Raw genomic sequence first — 24,982 nt, 5'->3', positions numbered from 1 at the left:
AGTTCTCTAAGCTCTGAGTCTCAGATGACCCTTCTGGAGAACGGGACAAGAGCAGTATCTCAGAGGCTTGGTAGAAGGTTGTGTGATAATAGGTGAACGTGCATCATCACATGGAAGGCATTAAATAAACGTTCTCTGCTGCTGTGGTTTGCAGAGTATGATACTATCATCCTCGTCACCCCTCTTCCTTAAGGACGTGAAGAGCCAGGAGTCATGTTGATCCTCCGAAGAGGCTTGGAATCATGCCCAGATGTTCGCATATTGACAAAGAGCCAAGGCCCAAGGGGCACATTTCATACGGCCCTTCTGATCAGAAAACAGGGCCAGGGATGGGACATGTCCCTTGAGGGCAGACCCAGACCTGGAGCCAACACCTCCTAAGTGACCCTGACAAGTTTTTAACTGTTCATCTGAAAGTGAGGAGATTACTCCCCACTTTCTCACAGAGTCCTTGGAAAGGACAAGAATGTGCTGGTGCAGGAGGGACAGGCCCATTCACGGACATCCGCCGATGCTTACTTATTTCTTCCCCTAGAGTTAGCACAGAGCCCACCCCAGAGGCAGCAGGTGGGTAGAGAGAAGAATTGGACCCCTCAACCCATTTCTATCAACGCCATGATCCGTTGCTGCTACATGTGTACATGTATTTCTGTTCTACTTCCTGTCAGGAGCACGATAATCCTCCTTAGCCAAGTGCCCAGACCAATTTTGCCCTGTGCCAGGGAGCGAGCCACAGTTAGGGCCGGGAGCAGGCCACGTACCGTTTTCCCAGTAAATCATGCTTGTTGCACAGAGAAAGCCTCGGCCCCGGGCATTCGCTGGTGAAGGTGAATGCCAACCTGCATTTAAGGCCTCTGGAGGGAGGAAAGATTTCTCCTGCTGGCTGCCAGGGATTATATTGGGCATTTGGTTCTAAAGCTTAATGTTACTTTTGTGAATACCTCATTAATTTGTTCCCAGCATGCAAATGACCTTTTCCCCCCATCTCCAGTGTTCCAAGACGTGCGGGCGAGGGGTGAGGAAGCGCGACGTCCTGTGCAAAAGCTCCCCAACGGCAGAGGAGGTCCCCGAGGCCCTGTGCTCCAGCATCCCAAGGCCAGAGTCACAGGAGGGCTGCGTGCTAGGACGATGCCCCAAGAATAACCGGCTGCAGTGGGTTGTCTCCTCCTGGAGTGAGGTAGGAGTGAGAGTCTGTACCGCTGGGTCGTGTCTTGGAATGCTCCGCTCGCTCACCAGCACCCAGATGCTCACACCTCCTTCCTGCTCCACACATGGAGCAGGTGCCTACTACTCGTCCATTCTTCCTCCTGCCTCTTCATGGGACCCTGCCGAAGCCTCCATCGCACTGAGCGGGCCCGTGCGTGGGCAGTGGAGGTGCAGGTCTCCACCCCGTGCATGGAATGCGCCGCGGCTGGGGCACGCAGAATGCTGCTGCACTGGGGGGTCTGTAATGCCATGGGAGACCTTGGGGTCCCCCAGCCCTGCCACCAGGAAGAGTCTTTGCCAGGAGAGATGTTCCAGGGAGCGTGAGTCTGAAGGATGAGCAAGAACTGGGCAAGGGGGGGATTGAGGGAAGATCCTTCCAGAAGGAAGGTGTGCGCCATACGAGGGCGCAGAGAGAGAAGCCAACGGGAGCAGTGGCAGGAGGGCGTGGTGCAAGCTGAGGCCTCCTCAGGGCCGGGGTGGGGGTCACTTGGCACTGAGCACGGAGAGCGCAGCCCGGAGGTGGGCAGGGCACTCCGGGGAGGTGGCCGTGGCTGGGAAGAAAGAGGGTGTTTCAGGAGTGGAGATCTTCTTGAGCCCCCGAGGAGGCCATGCCTCGTTCCGGCCTATGTGGTGGTGGGAGGGGGGCGGCGGGGACAGGGCCCGTGAAGATGTCCCTGGGCTTTGTGGCGTGGGAAACTGCAGTGCACACATATAGACGCAGGAGCCCTGAGCAGAGGAGGCCTGGGGGCTGCACCCGGTCCTGATGGCAAGGTGTCCGCTCCGGAGGGGACCAGGCGGCCAGCAGAGGCAGGGCCTTCAGCCCCGCAGCCCCTGGTAGTGGCCGCTGGTGTCCTTTGTTCAGTCTGAACAAGAAGCCCCATACCCAGCAGTGCGTGCCCCGCACCCCATTCCCTTGGGGTTCTAGCCGCAGGGCTAAATGCACCTGCAAATGAGACGCCCCCTTTTCCCTGCAGCCTTTCCTCCCTCCTGTGCGACCTGGAGCTGCCCACTTGCCCCGCAGCCCCGCTTCCTCCCCACGCGGGGAGCTGCCGTGAGCTCAGCGCTCCCCTCTGGGCACCAGGCTCCGCTTGGATACAGGGCAGTTAGGAGGCAGTTAGGCAGTTAGGCCTTACCCATTCCCCATCTCACCCGCGATGCCATTTAAAGTACTTAAGTTCTCACATACTTCCTCAGCCTCCAGCCTGCCCTTTTTCCTGCTGTCACACAGCTTTGGGTGGTGGCTCCGCCCAGTGAGACGCAGGGTAGGGGACAAGTTGTGACTTGGTGGCTCCTTCCCACGTGGCCCCCCCGTGCCCCGCTCGCCCGTTGCACGCGCAGCTCCTCAGAGCCAGAGGCCACAGGCGATCGGCCACGTGAGGCTGCACGACGCCCTGCGCCCATCCCCCGCCTGCCCGACTGTCCAGGGGCCGTGTCGCGCCCACACGGGCCTCTTGGGGCTGCTGGACGGCGCCCACCTGGGGCCTCCGAATTCCCTAGGCTTGGGTTCCTTTGCAGCGGCATGAGGGACGCGGCTGCCGCATCTTCAGGATCCTCGAGCACACGTGGTTGACCCGCTGCAATCCCATTCCTAGAAGTCCACGTGGACGATGCTCTGCTCAGCTCGCCTGACCGCGGAGCCTTGCACCCCTAATGCCTCCTCTCTTGGCTCCTAGTGTTCGAGGACCTGTGGCTTGGGCGTGAGGAAGAGGGAGATGAAATGCAGCGAGAAGCCCTTCCAGGGAAAGCTGCTAACTTTCCCCGAGCGAAGGTGCCGCAATATTAAGAAGCCAAACCTCGACTTGGAAGAACCCTGCCAGAGAGGGGCTTGTCCCGCCCATCCTGGGTTCAGCGTGGCGGCTGCGTGGTACTCGTCGCCGTGGCAGCAGGTGAGCTTGTGCAGATTTCGGCTGCGTTCCCCAGAAGGAGGCCCAGCAAAGGCTGCTGTTAGCCCCCCACCCCCCCACCCCACCCCCGTCCAAATGTAAAGAGGAGAAGCTCTAGTTCTGGAGGCCGAACAACTGGAGATCTTGGCCAGCTCCACCCCGTGTGGCCCTGGGCCGGTTCCACAATCCGTAAGCTTCGGCTTCCACAGCTAGAAAATCAAGACGATAATGTCCTGAGGAGCGGATTTTTTTCATGAGCGCCGAAGATAATACAAAGCACTTATACCAGGCTGGTCACATGGTGCTGAAAGGTCACGGTTGCTGCTGTTTTTAAAATCCCCACAGATTAAAATCCCCACAGAGTCTTCTGTATTCTGGAAACCTTGCTCATAATCTTGACTCCTTTGGTTTTTATGGCATGTTTCTGAATTATGTAACAGCGGACATTTGTTGTAACAGCCTGTTCAGGCGTATTTTTGTCCCTGTTTTGTAGAGGAGGCAAGAAAAGCTCAGAGTTGGTCAACTCAGGCAAGGACACCAGCTCTTAAAAATCATCAGATGTTAGAGGGACCCTTTTTCTCAGAAGACTCGGATGAAATTTTGCTTGCGGTAGTTCGGTTCTGATTGGCTGGGATTGGTGTGTGAAGCAGAGTCTGGGAGAGGGGCCGCGTGGTGGTCCTCACACTTCCCAACCAACAGATGTCCCAGCTCTTTCAAGGACTCGCCGGCTTGAGAGGGGCCGCCCACCCCATCATTAAACACAGGGGCTAGGTGGGGGGATGTGTGAGCACAAATGGAGGTCTATAAAGTTGTGTCTATGTAAGTTCACCTTCATCCATACGTGTATATATAGTGTGCGTGTGTGTGTGTGAGAGCCTGTGTGTATTGGGGAAGATCTGAGAACTAAACTACAGAGAAAAGGAAAGGAAACTAGTGCAATTGTGTATCTCTAATCAGCTGGACATCATGCTAGGCACTATTTAGATGGCTGTGGGCTTTTTCAAATTTTTTATCACTATCTTATTTAAGAGATTTGGAAATTGATTATTTTAAGATTATTTAGATCAGATGTCAGCACACAATTGCCAACAGGCCAAATCTGTGCCCCCAATCTCTGCCTATTTTTTTTTTGTAAATAAAGTTTTATTAGAACTCAGCCATAAAAAACAAAAAACAAAAAACCACGCCGTGCTCTTTTGTTTACATATCGTCTGTCCCCGGCTGTTTTTGTGCTTCAAAGGCGGACTTGAATGGTTGCAACAAAGACAACATGGCCCACAAAGCTGACAATATTTACTATCTTGACCTTTATCGAAAAAGTTTGCCAACTCCTGATTTAGATGATGAGCCCAACTCATAGGGCTATACGTGAACTTGGCGCTAAATCCACAACTCCTATGCTTTCTGCTCCCACTTATTTTTTCCCAAATACCGGTCCATATAATGATGCTTGTTCAAAATGAACACTTAACCATATCTGCAAATAAGAAATCTGAAAATAAGAAAATATGTAGTAAATTTTTTAAAAAGCAAAACAAAAAATAATCAATTCAAAGGGCTTTTTTCCTGATACTTTATTCCTTAGTTATAAAATATCTTTCTATTATGTGTCTGGAAAAAATAAAGTTTATAGTCCTTGTTAGTCATCTATTTTTTATTTTATTTTAATTGAACGGGGAAACCCTTGACTTCTATCTAGGAAACACCACACCCACTGTGCCAACTCAGAGTTTGGCTGGGCAAAGAGGGCAGGATTCCAACACTGCCTCGGACGAAGTATTATTCATTCACTGTCCTAATGCTGAACCACCCCCCTATTGGATCCGCAGAGATTATCTGGAATTCTTTAAATACTGTGAGGATTTGTTCTGCATTCTATGGCAGCTTCTGTATTTCTGGAAGCTCTCTCCTTTACGAGCCACTTAACTGGAGACACACTCTCTGGGCTGAGATAGATGCATCTGCCTAAGATCCCCTTCTAACCAGATCACAAGGCTCCCGTGTATTAACTGTGGCCATGGGCCTGCGTGCCGGGCTCCGGCCAACCCCTGCTTCATCAGCAGGCACCCTGGTCATGTCACAGAGGCTTCTCTGACACTGCTGACCTCTGAAGGGACACCTTCCAGCTGGGTGTCGCTGACTCCTCCCTCTTCCCCTCTTCTGCAGTGCACGGTGACCTGTGGAGGGGGTGTCCAGACTCGCCTGGTCCGCTGTGCTCAGCAGGGCCGGCCTTCCTCAAGCTGTCTGCTCCGTCAGAAACCTCCAGTGCTACGAGCCTGTAACACAAACTTCTGCCCAGCTCCTGAAAAGCGAGGTAAAGGGCCCCACACCCGAGTCAACTTTACTAGTCTCACCCATCCTATCTGGTTGTGCAGTTTATTCCTGGCACAAGTCTAGGGGCCTCTCCCAGTGCGGTCAGTGTGAACGAGGCTCCCCACAGGTGTACAGGGCACAAATCCAGGGCAGCTCCTGCTCAGAATGATCTTGTACACACACATGGGCAGGGAACACTTAGTTCTATGATACGACTCTTTAGCCATTAATTCTTACTTGGAAAGGGGGAAATGGTAATCTTGCAAGTCCCATTTTTTTTTAACACCGTTTTAATTGAATAAGCAAGTGAAAAAGTAACCACCGTGCACCAGAGATTACGCTCACGAGTAGGAACACAGGGGGGAGTGGGAGTCGTCCTCGGGGGAACTTGAGCCGTGAGTTAGCCCAGACAACAGCTTCCGTGTGTGCGTGTCTACCGTCCTTCCAACGAAGCGCAGTGCGTGCTGCTGAGAAAACGGGCAACTGAATCATCTGCGTGAACTATACTGCTTTCCACTCGCCCAACTTTCTTTAAAGTCACCTGACAAACACACCAGGAAAGGTCTCTTTCCCCTAATCCGATTTCCTTGTGCTAAATTACGTTCCACCATGTACCTGCTGAATTTCCTTTCTTCCAATGACAGCTTTTCCAAGACTAAATTTCTTAGCCCGTGCTTCCCAATTGATGGTGAATCAGATTCAGGACTGTCACTCTCCCTTGTCCTCTCACTTCACATTTCTAAATCGTTATCCTTGTTTATCTACATCTTAGAGCCTTGGTTCCAGGCCCAGGGCATCAATTTGCCCCCCTCTGTCCTCTCTCCTTCCCTATCTGAGGTTTGCATGAGACCAGAAAACTAGTAATGTAGCAGCTTCTCCGAGCCACGCCACGTCCAAGGTGATACTAGAATTCTACAAACCTGCAGCCTTTCTCAGCACAAAGTTTATGGGGGAAGAAACCCACATTCTGAGCAAGTGGTCATGAACTTGTAAATTATTTCCTCCTTTTTTCCCTATTGGTGACTTCCCTTTCCCCTTGTTAGTCAGATGACCCCGGACAAACCCACACATGCCAAGAATCAGTGGATGCCCCCTAGGTACTTTGAGACAGGCTAACGGACAGTGGCCAATCATGAAAGCTGCTGGGCGGGAGTACGTGGTGGGGGGAGAGCCAAGACACGTGTTAGATCCAAGATGGGGAGGGAGGCCATTGGTGTTATTTTGTTCATCCAGCACCACGCCTGTCACAGCATAGGTGTTCAACATGTGTGAAGTGCAAGATTGTTTGTAAAGTACTGTGAGGTTCTCTATTTTCATTCAAAGCCAGGTCACAGAGCACCTGCCACATATCCCTACCATTCTTCTAGGGATAAAAGAACAAGGCAACATCCTCTTCTTTTTTTAAAGATTTTATTTGTTTATTCATGAGGGAAACACAGAGACAGAAGTGGAGAAGCAGGCTCCATGCAGGGAGCTTGACACGGGACTCGATCCCAGGACCCTGGGATCATGACCTGAGCCAAAGGCAGATGCTCAACCTCTCAGCCACCCAGGTGCCTGGCAACATCCTTCTAGATACACACATAGCTCACCTTCCTTTAGGGTCACCTTTAGGTCGCCTAAAGGAACACAAGCTATGTGCATATGTAGAAGGAGAGTGTTCCTGCCAGTTGGAACAGCACATGCAAAGGCCCTGAGGTGGGAATGTGTGAATATGATCAAGGAACAGCCAGACACCTGGAGGAGGATGTATAAAGTAGGCAGGCGTTAGGTGATTAGCTGAAGTTGGTCCTGGAGGCCTGGTCAGCCATTGTAAGGACTTCAGATTTAACTCTGAGGTGTTGATACAACAGTGCAGTTAGGACCATCATTTTAATGGTCTGTTTTTATCCTGATGCAGTATTTCCACTGCCTCAATAGGATAATCTCTATGATTTAAATAGAAACTGACTCAGATGTACATTCTGGTGGACTAGGCTATGTGCTAGTTGATTGGGATAGAAGATACTGTACAAGTATATATTAAAAATAATTGAATACAGATCCCACACCCTTCTCCTGGGGCCCCACCCCTAATCCCTGTGATGGTCCAGGTCAGTATTCCCTCTTCTAGATGCTCAGAACAAAAAGCCTATTTTCCTCCTTTTTTCTCTTATATCTTTACCAGCCTGTCAGAAAATTCTCTAGACGCCATATCCAGGACTTCCCGAAAAGAAGAAAAATTCTCTTCCTTCACCATTATACCCAAGTTGAGACTTTGTGGGTTTCACATTGGTTGTTTCAGCCATGATAGTTAGAGGAAAGCTATTTTTTTTTAACAAACATTTTCTTGAGCAGCTACTCTGTGACAGGCGCTAAGCATTGGGAATAAAGTAATGAAAATAGTCGGCGAACTCTGCTCTCAAGGATTTTACGTTCCAGAAAGGAGCCAGACAATAAGGCAACACATAATAGGATGAGGGCTGATAGACCCAGGGTAGAAAAATAAAGCAAGGTAGGGAGGAGGGAGTGCTTTCTGGGAGGCCAGGGAGCACATTGCTTGTATGGGGGAGTCTGGGAAGGCCCTACTGTCAGTGGCCTTTGAGTAGAAACTAAAGGGAAAAGAAAGGATCTGGATGCCTGGATCAGGATGCCTGGCACGTTATGGCATCAGGCAGGTGGCCCATGTCGGGGAGGGGACAAGAGGAAGAAGATGAGTCAAGCAGTAGTGGGGGAACCAGATCCTTGGGCCACGTCAGCCGTTGTAAGGACTAACCCTTTCATTCTAGGTGGATGGAGGGGCCAAAGGAAGAGTTTGGGGCTGAGACATGACATGAACTGTCTTATCTTGAGAGGATCAGCAGGACTACTATGAGATGGGAGAGGTGTATTTTAGCAGAAAGACAAAGGCATGGGGAAAGAACTACAGGCAGTTCTGAATCAGAGAGAGCAGGAGACAGATCGGGAGCAGCAGGAAAAGAAACCGGAGAGCCGAGAGCCTTGCAGCCATGTCCAAGGGCACAGAGCAGAGCTACTTAAGGATAATTTTTTTTCATGCAAAAGGATTTTATGTAACTTGAAATGTTTGCCTACTTATGACATAATTTTCTTATCTTCATTACCAACATGTTTTTTAGCACATCTTTTGTTATATGTAATTTTGCCTATTTCCTATTTTGATGTTTTATTTAATGTGACCTTTATCATAATTTTATTGCTCTTGTTTCCATTTTTCCCATTTAAAATTTTTTATTTTTTGTATTTTTTTATTGGAGTTTGATTTGCCAACATATAGTATAATACTGAGAGGGGCACTTGAAGGATCATTTTGGAAGGGATGTAGGTGGGTGCCTATGAATAGTAGGGGGTGTTGGGCAAGGTGAAGGTAAAGTGACTTCTAAGCCTTGCGTAGATGAAGGGGAAAACCCTTCCAACCGTGAATGAGGACATTTATTTATGTACAAGGTAGGCCATAAGCACTCTTTTTTTTTCCATAAGCACTTCTGAAGTGAAAATTCTTTGAGTATCCAGTAAAACAGCTAAGACCCAATGTGCACGGAGGTTTATATAAAGAAAATCTTACATACAGCTTCACACGCATTCTGTATCTAGGGAGGGCCTTCTGGGTGAAAATCCCTGATGTACAATGTCCTGCTTCCACGGTCCATAATCACATCTGTTAATAAAAGAAGTTAGGACCGGTGTTGACTTAAATTCACTTAGTTGCAGACTGGCTATGAGATTTAAATTGATGTGGAGTACTGCAGCTGGGCCTCAAACCCAGGTGTGATGACTCCTGATACATTAGGCCTCTTGTTCCCCAAAGTAAGGTCTGTGGACCAAGTAGCAGCAGCATGCCCTGGGTGCTTATTAGATATAGAGCCCCTTAGCTCTCACCCCACACCCTCTGAATCAGAAGCAGTGGCTTAACAACATCCCCAGGGGATTCCTCACGTGCTGTGCTAGGGATGCAGAATGGTAGCTCCAGGCTACTGGGGTCAGACATGAATCTCTGGCTGGATAGAACATTTTTAACATCCACTTTCCCCCTCCTGTCAACATTTAGTCCCTTCTGATGTCTTAATACTGCTTCCCCCACCCTCCCAGCGAAGTCCTAGTGTATAATGAGCAGAACCACTCAGAGGCATGAGGCTGGCAGATCCAAGGTCTTTGACCTGTAGGCTCTCACCTTAAGAAAAAGGCTAAGGTTTCTCCTAAGGGGTTAAATACTTTTTCTCATTGCAGAGGATCCATCCTGTGTGGATTTCTTCAGCTGGTGTCACCTAGTTCCTCAGCACGGCGTCTGCAACCACAAATTTTACGGTCAACAGTGCTGCAAGTCATGCACGAGGAAGAGCTGATCTCCATGCCCTCCCTGACACCTGAGGGCCAAGATCTTACCTCTCGCCTCTGGAGAGACCGGCCACGTTTCACATCGAAGGCTGGTCACTGCAGGCCACCTGTTTGCTGCTGCAGCATCTGTGGAGCTGACTCTCAAGAACAGACAGGCTCCCCATTCACTTCCCCAAAGCACATGGTACTCCGAAGCACTTGAACGTGGGAAGCGAGGACAAATCTGACTTGCAAAAGAAAGGACAAAAGAACTTTGATTTGCACTGTTACACGAAAGAAGTGATGGATCACACTGAGCTACGTCACATTTTAATTCTGACAAAGTGAGAATCTGGTCAATGCTGGGAGAGATTGCTCCCTTTGAACTTCAGAGGGTTCCACGGCAAGACCTCCGTTTTGCAAAGGTCCTTGAAGACTTCAGGTCAAAGACTGAGGCTTGGAGCAATCAAGTCTGGATGGAACACATTGCCTAACTGTTACCTGGAGCTCACAGTTTGATTGGCACTGTGGACAGCCCAAGCTCGGAGTCACACAGGAAGCCAAATGGTGCTCATAACTGTGCTTGCTGCTGGACTAGCAAGCTTCATGTTACGTTTATCTCGTGTGCGTGTGTTGTTTTTATAATTTTGTTTAGAGGATATTCTGCTTAGAGAGTCTCCAAGACTAAAATTTACAACTTGAAAAGTATTCCAAGGAATATTCTGAAAACAGGGCAACATGGACTATTTAAGATCTCCATTTAATTGAAGTTCACACTCAAAAAAACAAAACAAAAAGCCCACAAACTCACATAAAAGGCAAATGTTGATGTCCTATGCAGTATATCAACCTCATAACTTTTGGTGCTAGTGGAACAAGTACACGGAAGCCTCTAGTCTGCTCTTTGGGAATCAGAACTGGGGAGATTTTAATTTCTGGTAAAAATCTAGGAGGAGCTAAAGAGCAAAACAGCAGTGTTTTGAAGGAGAGTAGACCGTCATTTATAAGGCTCCCTACATAATATCAGAGCTGCTTGGAAAATTAAAGACCACTTGTGGTTTTTTTTCTACCAACTGTCATGTTTAAATTTTCCCTGAGATTTAGTTAACAAGAAAAAAGAGTGGCAATAGAAAACCCCATCTGTCTTCTTGCTATGTTAACATTAATAAATCATAATAAGCCAAGATCCTTCAGTGAATAAGAATATTTTATAATCTTTCAGATGATGTTTTTAGTCACCAGAAGCCAGCTGTTGATAGGCACTAATGAGCTTAAAATTGTTCTCAATTGGAAAATACCACACTATTTTGCCAAAACCAAAGTAACTTACAAGGCTGAGTCCTTCTGTAAGTTTTTGAGATGTGGTTAAAAAGGGCATATTTATATAATTCTACTCTATTCCTCAATTTCTTTGATGAATGTAACCCAGTTTTACTGCTTTATAAAGTCTCAATTCAAACAGGGATTTGCCAGCTCAGCACAACCAACTAGACAGTGGTTTGTTAAATTTAGAGCATCCTTTGTTCCCGTTCTAATTAAAATCATGCGTTCTTGAATCTCAGAGAAAAAAAATGATTAGCATAGTCTCTCAATCCACTTGGCTTGGCCTAGGGTTGTGGCCACTTTATCATCAGAAACACACAGTTCCATAACACCACCCTTGCCCTCTGAAAAATTGCAAGTTATTTGTTTCTTTATATAATGATCATTTTATTATTTTATGGAAAAATTAATTTATTAATAGCCTATTCTTATGTGTTCTCACTTGCTTCTCTGAGTAAGTGGTATTAATTCTGAGGAAAACTGTTGAATAAAAAACAATGGGTTATAGAGAAAAGTCGAAATATATGTGTAATATTTAATTATTTTATAAGTTTTATAATAAAGTGTTCTGTTTCCTTACCTTTGAAATTTGTTAAGTTCTTGAATAAAAGAGAAGTCAGCTACTTCCAAGATCATTTAACTGTATAAATACTGATTGGGAAACTCAGTAATTGCTCAATGAGAAATCGGGAAGATAAAGCACTCATTGATTTTTCTTGCTTGTGTCTAAGAAAATTAGAAACCACCAAAAGTTGGGGGTGAAATGGAAGACATATTTAGCATCTTATGGAGATACAGAGTATTTTTTCCTGCTGTAATGCTTTGTCAACATTTATGGAAATCATCCAGGTTAGATAAATCTACCCTAAGTGTAGTTGGTTTTCTCCTTTATTTTTTTCCATTTGAACAGCATTCTGGTGAAATCCTCTTGCAAAAAATAGAGAAGGAGGAAGGAAAAACAAATTAAAAAGCAATTATTTCAGGTTTTCCAAATTTGTAATCATCAGACCAATGGAGAATAAAAAGTCTGGGCAAAGTCAGTCCAGTTGACCTGAGTATATAATATTCTTCTCTATGTGATATCTATCTATCTATAAATATGAATATGTCATACATATGTGAATGTATGTGTGTACATGTGTATCATTTATGCATGCAAATCTTTAAAATATATTTAAGATTTTTATATGAATTATTGCTATTTGGCAAACAAAACTGGTTAAGAATGAAAAACAATAGATGGCACATAAAATAGAAAAGAGAAGATATCCTTGTGACTTTTGGTGATAAAATATTAATGAAAGCAACCACATATTTGTTGTTTAATGGGTGCCAGGGAGTGTGCCAAGCTCTTTGTATATGTTACCTCTTTTAATCCTCACAAGACTCTAGTTAGAAAGATACTACTTTTTCCCCTTTGTAGATGAGGACTCTGGGATCCAGAGATATCACATATCTCATCCAAGGTAGCCATAAAAGTGAGCTCCATAAATAATATAAACATTTCAGTTCATTTTAGTTAAAATAGTCACTAATTGGTTTACAAAATTCCTATCTATAAAAAGAATTTCCTCAGCGAGAATAGGGGAGCTGTTCAGAGCTCCTCAGGAATATTCAGTTTCACATCACTAAGTTTAAGATAAAGAAGGAATTTTCTGTAAGATGAGTTTTATCTTTAATCCTAAGTTACATTTGTGCATAGAAAGGAAAATGGGATCTATTTAAATGTACCTTTCTGGATAGACATTGAGAATAATGATGTAAGTGACTTTGGTTCCAATTGCTCTGTATAGAGAAGCCAGCAGGAGCCATATCCAGAACGTATCCTCCTTTGCTTCTGTAAACTCATGCCTAATTGCCTTACCCCTGCACACCACCACCATCCTATTTGAATGTTATGAAGACATACGTGCTGGGTACAGTTGTTTTCCTAAGCTATTTTTAGTAAGGGACATAGTTGAGTTCATAATCAGGTCATTTAATAACAAGCAAGTTATATAATTGTTAATTATTTAATGAACGAAGAGGTTCAGAGATTTTTCCTAGCATCCTAACTTGGATGAGAAAGAGGCACTAATGGCTAGGAAAATGAAACCCTTAGGCCATGTCTCCCCAATACTCCTGTTTATTCCCACCCCCTCTTCCCCTCTTCCCTGCATCGCCTTGGCCTCCCCATTCAGGCTGCCTCTGCCCCATAGAGGTTAGGCCATCACCTGACGCTACCTAGCGCTGCACCCTATGCCCATCCCACACGTTAGAAAAGACGGGATGAACACTTGGTACTCCTCAACCTTCCATCTGACAGCTAATGGACTTTCTAAACCAAGTGTGCAGTACAGAGGGGCACTTTCACTGTATAAAGTTAACAGAGCCCTTGAGAGATGGTCTTTGAAGGTGAACCAGGGCCAGCGGCTCTTCCTGCTGGAGGCGAGGCCCAGACATGTCTCTCCCGCTGACTCCCTCTCCTTTCTTTCCTTTTATGTGGCTGGAGCACAGGAAGGACCAGCAGCCCCCCGCCCCCCTCCTTGTCAGAAGGCCAAGCCAGCTCTACTGTTCCTTAGTGTGCTCCTCTGTTTCGGCAGCCCCATGTCATGTACCATGAGGCTGAATATCTCCCCTTCCTTGGAAAGAAGGTTCTTTCTCCCCTGCCCCATCCTTTTTGAGAGCCAGGTTGGATCTAGAGTAAGTCTCAGGACAACAGTTTCTAAATAATTAGCTGCACTAACTATCACTTAGGGATATTTTATATATTCCTGGGCCCCATTCCAGAAACAATTAATTAATTCTGGGAGTAGGGCCTGGGAATTTATATTTTAAAAGGCATGCAAGTTTCTCTGAGGAAAAACTCATTTTGGAATCACTTGTCTAGGATAGATAAAGGAAAGCACCTCGAGTCGGTCTTCCTTGTGTAGGCAAAGGAGTTCCCTTGGCACCATGCCCTCTGCTACAGCTCCGCAGGGGTCTGAGCTAAACCTGGCCAGTAATGAAGGGGGCTTTGCCATCCTGTTGTCATCCTCTGTGTGGATTTCACCGGGAGACCCTCAGGGCTGTAAATAGTGGGTCAAGAAAAAGACTCACAGGCAAGGACCAGTTCCCTGGCCATCTTTGTCTCGATTTCTTATTTCCAACCATGTCAGTAGTCGACAGCAGGGTTGGATGGGCAGGCAGTAGAAGAGCCGGATGGAGGGAAGTTGGCCATTTCTCTCAGGCAAGCACCCACATGCAAGAACTAGTACACTGTATTGTTTTTTGTTTCTTTGTTTTGTTCTGTTTTTTAAGGACACACAATAGAGAAGCCAATGAAATCCCCATTGGAAAGTGGCTTTTGGCAAATTACTCCAGGTCCTTGTGTGTGCGTGGAGACACCCCAGCGCTTGAAAGAAACAGTTGTGTTCCTGAGATCCAGAGTCAAGGCAGAATGAAGGCTTCCATCCTATTTCCTGCCAGGACACTGGGTGCCAAGAGGTGAATTAATCACTCGTATGAATCAGGCCAACTGTCACTTGCTTACAAATTGCCAGAAATGCATTGGCTGACTCGAGTCAATGAGAATTGTAACTTCAGCTTTTGTATGACAGAAGAAAAAGAAACAAAGCCTTTGAAAAGATAGGGAAGAGCAGCTAGAATGATGTTTTTGGCCGCACTAAAGTATAAACAAGGTAATGTCATGTTCCCTACAATTGCGCTGTTCTGGGACTCTGATTTTTCTCATTCAGTGGCTCATTTCCTTAATTTACAGGTTGTTTTTTTTTTTAATACATTGGCCCCACATACTTAACGTGAACATGTCTGTCTATTTATGTATCTGCATGGTCCTAAACCAATAAAGGCATAATTGTTATTGTACTCAGCAATTTTCTCCCCTTTGTGAGGATGCCCACATTGTCTAGGGCCTTTATTACTTGCAGATAGGTCTGCCAAGGGAGCAAACAATTCACATTTTCTTAGAGGTTAGCATTTACTTTCATGCTAAAAGTCTCTCTGACAGAGTAACGCTCACCCTTTTTTGAGCTCTGCTACACTAACTTTTTTTTTGCATTCTTGCTAACCAAAATACATTCGTTCTTTGCAGCCAGCATTTATTGAGCACCAACTGCACTGTGAAGTCCAAACACAGAAACAGATCTTGTTCCTGATCCAAGGGGATTGGTATTTGAAAATATGGGATGCACATCCAGTCAAGCAATGGACCAAGGTCATATAGTCCTGAGGTTTCCTTTTAATTCCTCACTGTCACATTCACCCTAGTATATATTTGATCATGTGTTTTTTAGGCTTGTATTACTGTCACATAGGATATGATGAGATCACATATCTGCAAATCACTATCATGCAGACTGCAGACTTCTTTTCCCCTTCAAAATTAGTAAAGTCACAAAATTACAGCATTAAGCAGAATGGCCCACTTACAAGTCATTGTATAGAAATTAAGAAATCGAAGAGGATTTTGTTATTTCGCTCTCTCTCCATCACAGATGTAGACAGAGAAATATTTGAAGGCCTTTCCTAAAATTACATAATGAGTCACTGGTAAGTCTAGATATAAGGCCAGTTGTAACAATTTTCATGCAAGTATATTTTCACTGTATTATAAAATATTTACTGATTTTTCTTACTTGACAGGCAAACATTTTTATTACATTTAAGGACAATCTTAATGAGTAGTAAGTTTCAAATAGAAACCTAGTAACATTGCTGATTTCATGTGCCATCTATGCTACTACCTTAAAATTCCCTGCCCTCAAAAGAAATACATACTCTGGTACCATAAGAAGCATAACAAATTTTGTCATATTTCCTCTATGTAGAGCAAAGGTGATCTCATGAAAGTACCAATTATTAAAAACCTCTGACCCCTTCCCTTTCCAATTGTCTGGTATCCCAAGGAACCGAGCTATTGCTTTGCTTTGAGCCTGGAATTAAGAGCGATATTGGGCAGCCCTGGTGGCTCAGCGGTTTAGCACCACCTTCAGCCCAGGGCGTGATCCTGGAGACCGGGGATCGAGTCCCACGTCGGGCTCCCGGCATGGAGCCTGCCCCCCGCCCCATGTCTTCATGAATAAATAAATAAATAATTTTTTCAAAAGAGCGAAATCAAAGGTCACAAACTCTATAGATATACTAAAAACCACTGGACACTTAACATGGGAAGATTTTATGGCATGTAATTTACATCTCAATAAAGCTGTTTAAATTAAAAAGTATGCAATGTGGGCTCAAGACGGTGAACTAGGAAGATCCTGAGCTCACCTCTTACAGACACACCAAAACTATACACATAGAACAACTGTCTCTTAGAACAAACTGAAGACCAGCCGAACAGATCATAGATATAAAGACAGGCAGGGAGGGCAGAGACCCGCTATAGTCAGTGCACACGCCCCTGGCACAGCAACCCACAAGCAGGAGGGATATCCCAACTGCAGAGCCCCTCCGTAAGGAACAAGGAATCTGAGCCTCACATCTGGCTCCCAAGCCCAGGGAACCTGCAAAGGGAAGTTGAGCCACCATTATGTCTGCTTTGAAAACCAGCAGGGCTCACGTCAGGGAGAGCCAGAGGGCACACTGCTCTTCAAGAGCATCTCCACCATCTTACTTCTGCCTAGTTCAAGTGCAGAGGCATCAGTTTGAAAAGCACCTGGGTTACACATGAAGGAGCACAACTGGCTAATTGGAGGGCATGTGCCAGAGGGATCCATTGGAATGCTCACCAGGGGTAGAAGTGATCGTGGGCACTAGTTTTTGTTCATTCCCCTTCTACTAGCTGGGCCCATTTCTTACACTTTCCTGATACATCTACTGCAAAAGCACTACTTGCCCCACCCAACTGGCCTGCTCTGGATAGCGCCACTCCCAGGCAGCTCCCATGATGCCATACACAGCAGGCAACCTCACCTACCCCCAAGCCCCTCCCAAACAGGCCCCCTGCACTGCCACACATAGTGAGCAGCCTCAGCAAGCATTGATGTTCCCCCACCATGCAGCCTCCACCCCAGGAGCCAACCTTGTTCAGTCAAGTCCAGGCCTCATAGATAGCCACGTCTCCCACACACCAGGGAGTCTGCATCAATCATGGGCCAACCACCATAGAAGGATACATGAGCACACACAGGGGACACTTGGCTCAAGTGACAAGGGAGACTGTGCTACTGGGCCCCACAGGACACCTTCTAGATAAAGCCACTCCTTCAAGACTGGGAGACATAACTGATCTACCCAATACATAGAGAAAACACAGACTAGACAAAATGAGGAGACAGAGGAATATGTTCCAAATGAAAGAACAAGACAGAACCTCAGAAAAAGAACTACATGAAATGGAGATAAGCAATCTACCAAATAAAGAGTTCAAAGTCATGGTCATAAAGATGCTCACTGAATTTAAGAATAGATGAACACAGCAAGAACTTCAACACAGAGGTGGAAAATGTATAAAACAACCAATCAGAGCTGCAGAATACTGTAACTGACATGAAAAATACATAGAATGAACAGCAAATTAGATGATGAAGAAGAATGGATTGGTGACCCTGAGGACAAGGTACTGTATATCAGCCAATCAGAAGAGCAAAATGAAAGAGAATTTTTAAAAAGCTTTTATTTATTTATTCACGAGAGACACAGAGAGAGAGGCAGAGACACAGGCAGAGAGAGAAGTAGGTTCCCCACAGGGAGCATGATGTGGGACTTGATCCCAGGACCCAGGATCATGACCTGAGCCAAAGGCAGATGCTCAACCACTGAGCCACCCAGGTGCCCCAAGAAAGAGAAATTTTTATGGGGATATAGTTTAAGGAGCTCTGGACAACATCAAGCAAGCGAATATTTGCATTATTGGGGTTCCAGAATGAGCAGAGAGAAAGGGACAGAAAACTTATTTGAAGAAATAATGGCTGAAAATTTCCTTAACCTGGCAAAGGAAACAGACATCCAAGACCAGGAACCAGAGAGTCTCCAAATAAGAGGACTCAAAGAGACTCACAATGAGACACATTATAACCAAAGTGTCAACAGTTAAAGATAGAGAATCTTAAAAGCAGCAGGAGGAAAACACTAGATCCATACAAGGGAACCCTTATAAGACTATTAGCTGGTTGTTCAGCAGAAAATTTACAAGCCAGAGGGGAGTACCACGATATATTCTGAGTGCTGAAAGGGAGAAAAAAAAAAACTTACAACCAATAATATTTGACCAGCAAGGTCATCACTCAGAATTGAAGAGATAAGGAATTTCCCAGACAAGCAAATGTTAAAGGAGTTCATCACCACCAAACTGGCCTAACAAGAACTGTTAAAGGAACTTCTTTAAACTGAAAATAAATGGCAATAACTAGAAATAATTGAGAAAGAAAAAAATCTCACTTATGGTAAAGTAAGCATATGATAAATGCAGTGGATCAACTACCTATATAGCTAGTATGAAGGCTAAAAGACTAAAGTAGTAAAATCATTTAGACCTACAATAGTCAAAGAATACACAAAATAAGAAGATGTAAAATATGAAGACAAAAACACAAAATATAGGGAGTGTGCAAAAATGTATTGCTTTGAGAGTGCATTTGAACTTTAGTAACCATCAACTTAAAACAGGATATTATATATGTAGGAGTTTATACATGAACCTCAAGGTAACCAGAAACCAAATACCTAAAATAGGCATTCAAAAAATAGAGGGAAAGGAGTAAAAACACTAAGGAAGATGACCAAATCACAATGGAAGAGAGCAAGAGAAGAAAGAGGCAGAGAAGAACTACCAAAACAAACAAAAATCAATGAAATGGCAATAAATACATATTTTTCAATAATTATTTTCAATTTAAATGGACCCAATGCTCAAACCAAAAGACATAGGGTGGTTGAATGGATAACACCCATGTACTGCCTACAAGAAACTAATTTTGGATCCAAAGACACATACAGACAAAGTGAAGAAATGGAAAAAGATATTCTACGCAAATGGAAATGAAAACTGGGGTAGCAATACTTTTATTAGATGAAACAGACTTTAAAACTAAAACTATAACAAGAAACAAGGGAATTATGTCATGATAAAGGAATCAATCCAATAAGAGGATATAACACTTGTAAATATTGATACATCCAACATGGAGCACTCAAATACATAAAGCAAAAATTAACATAAATGAAGGGAGAAATTGACCATATATTATTAGTAGGGGACTTTAACACACAACTTATCAGTGGATAAGAAAAATCAATAAGGTCTTGGCCTAAAATGACATATTAGACCAGATGGACTTAATAGATATATACAGAGCGCTCTGTCAAAAACAGAAGAATATACATTGTTTTTCAAGTACACATGGAACATTCTCCAGGATAGATCATATGTTAAGCCACAAAACAAGTCTCAATAAATTTAAGAAGATTAAAATCATACCAAGCATCTTTTCCAACCACAATGATATAAAACTACAAATCAATTATAAGAAAACTGGAAAAAAAAACACAAACACATGGAAACTAAACAACATGCTACTAAACAACAAATGGGTAGAAAAGAGTCAAATAGGAAATCAAAAAATACCTCCAGATAAATAAAAAAGGAAACACAACAGTCCATAACCTATGAGCTGCAGCAAAAGCAGTTCTAAGAGGGAAATATATAATGATACAGGTCTACCTCAGGAACAAGAAAAATTTCAAACACTCTAACCTAAAGGAAATAGAAAAAGAAGAACAAATAAAACCCCAAGTTAGTATAAGGGAGGAAATAATAAAGATCCAAGTGGAAATAAATAAAGACTAAACCATTAGGGGGTGCCTTGGTGGTTCAGTTGGTTAAGCATCTGCCTTAGGCTAAGGTCATGATCTCAGGGTCCTGGGGATCAAGTCCCATATGGGACTCCCTACAGAGCAGGGGAGTCTGCTCCCTCTCCCTCAGTGCTCTCCCTCTCTCTCTCAAAAATAAATAAAATTTTTTTAAAATCCTGAAAAAAAATAGATCAATGAAACTAAGAACTGTTTCTTTGAAAATATAAAATGGATATACCTTTAGCCAGGTTCCTCAAGAAAAAAAGAAGGCTCAAGAAAATCAAATCAGAAATGAAAGTTATAACTGATAGCACAGAAATACAAAGGATCACAAGCGACTATGAAAAATAATTATATGCCAACATATTAGGACACCCTAGAAGAAATGGGTAAATTAATAGAAACACAATTTTCCAAGATTGAATCAGAAAGGAATAAAATCTGAACATACCACTTACTAGTAATAAAACTGAATTGGCAATTTAAAACCTCTCAACAAACAAAAGTCCAAGATCAGTTAGCTTCACAGGTGAATTCTACCAAACATTTAAAGATAAGTTAATGCCTATCCCTCTCAAACTAGTCCAAAGAATTGAAAAGCACACTTACAAACTCATTCTATGGGGCCAAAACCCAAAGACACCACAAAAAAATAACATTAAAGATCAATATTCTTGATGAACATAGTTGCAAACTTCTCAAAATATTAGCAAACCAAATTCAACAATAAAAATAATCATATACTGACCAAGTGAGATTTATTCCAGAGATACAAGAATGTTTCAATATCCACAAATCAATCAACATGATATACCATATTAACAACAAAAGAGGCAAAAATCATATGATCATCTCAAAAGATATAGAAAAAGCATTTAATAAAATTCAACATCCACTTATGATAAAAAAAAAAACTCTCAACAAAGTGAGTATAGAGATTACATATCTCAACACAACAAAGGCCACAGCTAACATCACTCAATGGTAAAAGCTGAAAGCTTTTCCGATAAGATCAGAGAGAAGACAAGGACGTCCACTCTCACGACTTTTATTCAACACTGTATTAGAAATCCTAGCCCTAGCAATCAGACAGAAGAAAGAAATAAAATGCATCCAAATTGGAAAAGAAGTAAAACTGTCACTATTTGCGACTGATGTGATACTATATATAGAAAACCCTGAAGACTCCACCAAAACACTATTTGAATAGATGAATTCAGAAAATTGAAGAATACAAAATTCATATGCATAAATATGTTGTATTTTTATACCCTACAGTGAAGTATCAGAAAAAGAAATTAAGAAAGCAATCTCATTTATAATTTCATCAAGAAGGAAAAAATACCCATAAAACACCCACACTTATATATTCGATTATTCCTTGACAAAGCAGGCAAGAACATACAATGGGGGAAGTCTCTCCAACAAATGGTGTTGGGAAAACTGAATGGCTATATGCCAAAGAATGAAAACGGACCAATATCTTACACCATTCACAAAAATAAACTCAAAATGGATTAAAGGCTTAAATATCAGGCCAGAAACCATAAAACTCCAGAAGAGAGCACTGGCATTAAGTAATTTGACGCTAGTCTTAGTAGTATTTTTTTGGATCTGTCTCCTCAGTCAAGGGCAACAGAAGCAAAAATTAACAAACGACCTATGTCAAATTAGAAAGTTTTTGCATGGAATTTTAGGATTTTTAATGTTTGTTTCATGTTTCTCAGCTTCAATAAAAATCACTAAATCTCAGGCTTTCTAAAAAAATTTTTTTGCACAGTGAAGGAAACCATCAACAAAACAAAAAGGCAATCCAATGAATGGGAGAGGATATTTGTAAATGATATAATTGATAAGAGCCTGATGTCCAAAATATATTAAAAACTCACACAACTCAATATAAAAAATACAAATATTCTTTTAAAAAATTTGTTATTTATTCATGAAAGACACAGAGAGGGGGGCAGTGACATAGGCAGAGAGAGAGAGACAGGCTCCCCGCAGGGAGCCTGATGCAGGACTCAATCCCAGGACCCCAGGACCATGACCCGAGCCAAAGGCAGACGCTCAACCACTGAGCGAGGTGCCCACAAAATACAAATATTCTGATTACAAAATAGAGGAGTAAAATAGACATTTCTCCAAAGAAGACATACCGATGGCAAACAGACATGAAAAGATGCTCAATATCACTAATCATTGGGAAAGTGCAGATTAAAACCACCATGAGAAATTATCTCACACCCATCAGAATGGCTAGTATCAAAAAAACAAGAAATAACAAGTGTTGGCGAGGATATGGAGAAGGGAACCCTCATGCACCCATTGGTGGGAATATAAATTGGTGCAGCCTCTATGGAAAACAGTATGAGGCTCCTCAAAAAAAAAAATTAAATCTAAAAGTACCACATGATGTTGTAATTCCACTTCCAGGTATTTATCCAAAGTAAATGAAAACACTAATATAAAAAGATATATCCACCTCTAGGCTCATTGCAACATTATTTACAATAGCTAAAATACGGCAGCAATCTAAGTGTCAGTAGAAACCTGCATGGATAAAGAAGTATGTGTGTGCATATATATACAATATAATATGTACGGTGTATGTTACATATGTATACACATATGTACATATACACATTTATATGTATATATATGTATTGTGCATATAATATACATTATGCATGTGTGTACAATATATACATGATACATGTGTATAATATACATATTACATATACATGTACACTATGTATGATATATACATACTATATAATATATACATACAATATATTATACATAATATGTATAATGCATTATATTGTACAAATATGCATAATATGTATATTGCGTGTGTGCATATATGCATAACGTTATGTGTACATGTATTATGCATATATATACACACACAATGGAATATCAGTCAACTATAAAAAGAGAATGAAATCTTGCCACTTGGGACAAAAATGGATGGACCTAAAGAGCATTATACTAAGCAAAATAAGTAAGAGGAAGACAAATACCATATGATTTTACTTAAATGTGGAATCTAAAAGCCAAAACAACCAAACCAAACAAAACAGAAACAGACTCATAGATACAGAGAACAATCTGGTGGTTGCCAGAGGGGAGGGAGGTTGTGGGATGGGAGAAATAGGGGAAGAGGATTAAAAATTACAAACTTTCTGTTATAAGATAAATAAACCACAGGGATGTAATACACAGCAAAGGGAATATAGTTAACAGTAGTGTAACAATTTTGTATGGTGACAGACGGTAGCTAGCTAGATTCACCATGGTGATCACTTCATAATCTATATAAATGTTGAATCACCATGTTGTACACCTGAAACTAATATGTCAACTACACTTCAATAAAAAAAATAATATGCTTAAAATGATGACCATCTATGCTCCACTTAGAGTCACACAGGAGCTTTTCTGGGAAGCATCAATTTTTCCTGTATTGTTCCCACACCACTGGAGATATTTACTTGGGGCAACATAGAACTCCAAAAAAAAAAAAATGTTTGTTGCTGAAGGGGCAACTTTATTCACCCATTTGCTATTTCACTGAACAAATAACCATAGAATGATCATTTTCAACCATTGTCCTTGGTACTGAAGATGCGATTAGAATTTAAGGTCCATAAAGGCAGGGAATTTTTTGGTATCACTACCTAGAATTTTTTGAACGGATGATACACAGAGAAACAAGACAGACATACTCTCTGCCTCTTCAAATTTATAGCCTAGCAAGGGATTCAGAAAATTAAGTAGCATTTTCAAAACAATTGAAATCCTCTATGAAAGAGGATTTTTGTGGGACTGGAAAAAGAACACTATGTGAGACGGTTTCTAAAGTTCTTTCTTGTGACTATTTGATGATTGAGATGAAAAAGACAATCTAAACCTTAGCATTTGTCTTAAAAGTTTTCTAAATTGGTTCCCTATACTCTTTTCAAATGGAGAAGCATTCCCGGTATTAACGTTTAGGCCGCAGATAGTAAGCGTGTTTTTTGACCCAAATGATGTCACGAATCCGTATGCTTTAAAACCAGCTATATATGCCCAGTTAAAAGAGTAGTTTGATTTACTAGGTTTGTTCAGAAACAAAGGACAATAACAGAGTTGAAACTATGATAATTAAATCCTCCTGCCCCTGACTGGATCGTAAGGGGAAATAAACCAAATTGGAAGTAAACTCTTCATTTTCATTATGTCGTCACTGAGGGATAAGGACCTTGTCGGGAGCATGCCTGTTTCTGCTGGAAACACTTCTGAGGTTCTGAATTCTAGTTGCAGAAAACAGGAGGATCGGGCCCTACCACTGGCACTATACCTTACTCATTCAGCCTACGCTCAAGAGCACAGCAGGTGCTGCTCCTTCTGCCTTTGTAACCACCTCCCTCCCAGGAGAAAAAAGTATCTACGATGAGGTTGGGGCTGCAGAGGGCGGAGGGAAAGAAAAACTAATCTTATACTACTCCCTTCTTTCTACTCCACACATTAAAAGAGAAAAAGAGGCACACCTAGAGGAAGGTGTTTTGGACACAGTGTTCTTTAACATCTGGTGGAGTCTCTGAAAGATATATATTTTTAAAAATCTGCTTTAAGAGTCATCTAATGAAATTTAAATGTTTTGTTTATTTCTGTAAAATTTTCCTAGGACCTACTTGGAAAACCAGTAACAACAATGTAGTAAGATACTAGAATTCCCAAAGACTAGCAAGAGGAATGGGAAGAGCAGGGAGAGGCGATAATGATGTCATGATGGCTGATATCAATGCACATCTGCTATGTGCAAGGGATTTTCCCTGTATTAGTCTGAATTTTCTGACTCTTAAAACAACATGTGAAATAAATTATTATGTCTCCTAAGTTTGCATGTGAACCAAGGCTCACATGCATTTTATATGATGGCATTAGATTACAGAAACCCCACACTGTAAAGAACCAAGAATCTGCAACCACATGATCTTCAAGTCCATCTCCCAGGTACCCCCAAGGAATCCACCCGGTCAGAAGCAGTGGTGCTTCATCTCTTTAAGCCTTAATTTCTTCATCTAGGAACATGACTGTAATCATTCAACGAAAGCACCACTGTGCTGGATGTTACACGGTTGGAGAGAAACAGGGTTCTACCAACATTGGGCTTATGATCCATGCCC

At 42.8% G+C, this 24,982-nt stretch overlaps 2 protein-coding genes across 6 annotated transcripts in view; one reads left to right on the top strand and one right to left on the bottom strand.

Annotated features, from left to right (window-relative positions):
- ADAMTS18 (ADAM metallopeptidase with thrombospondin type 1 motif 18) overlaps positions 1-11,615 on the top strand; it is a 74,778-nt gene extending 63,163 nt beyond the window's left edge. The window contains exons 17-20 of the mRNA XM_077890882.1: positions 992-1,177; positions 2,880-3,092; positions 5,256-5,403; positions 9,627-11,615. Coding sequence (XP_077747008.1) covers positions 992-1,177; positions 2,880-3,092; positions 5,256-5,403; positions 9,627-9,742 — 663 coding nt within the window. The 3' untranslated portion in view covers positions 9,743-11,615. The remainder of the gene's footprint in view (positions 1-991; positions 1,178-2,879; positions 3,093-5,255; positions 5,404-9,626) is intronic.
- The window catches only part of SYCE1L (synaptonemal complex central element protein 1 like), a 72,452-nt gene continuing 56,260 nt past the window's right edge, over positions 8,791-24,982 (bottom strand). For 4 of the 5 annotated variants that reach the window (XM_077890890.1, XM_077890891.1, XM_077890893.1 and 1 more), the window contains 2 exons: positions 9,571-9,957; positions 8,791-9,057 (listed from right to left, as the gene is read on the bottom strand). In XM_077890890.1, coding sequence (XP_077747016.1) covers positions 9,706-9,957 — 252 coding nt within the window. In that variant the 3' untranslated portion in view covers positions 8,791-9,057; positions 9,571-9,705. The remainder of the gene's footprint in view (positions 9,058-9,570; positions 9,958-24,982) is intronic. The other variant, XM_077890892.1, reaches the window with a different exon arrangement.

Source organism: Canis aureus, chromosome 3, assembly GCF_053574225.1.
Source record: "Canis aureus isolate CA01 chromosome 3, VMU_Caureus_v.1.0, whole genome shotgun sequence".
Taxonomy (NCBI): Eukaryota; Metazoa; Chordata; class Mammalia; order Carnivora; family Canidae; genus Canis; species Canis aureus.
Note: the sequence above shows the minus strand (reverse complement) of the source record. Positions and strands in the feature narration are given on the sequence as shown.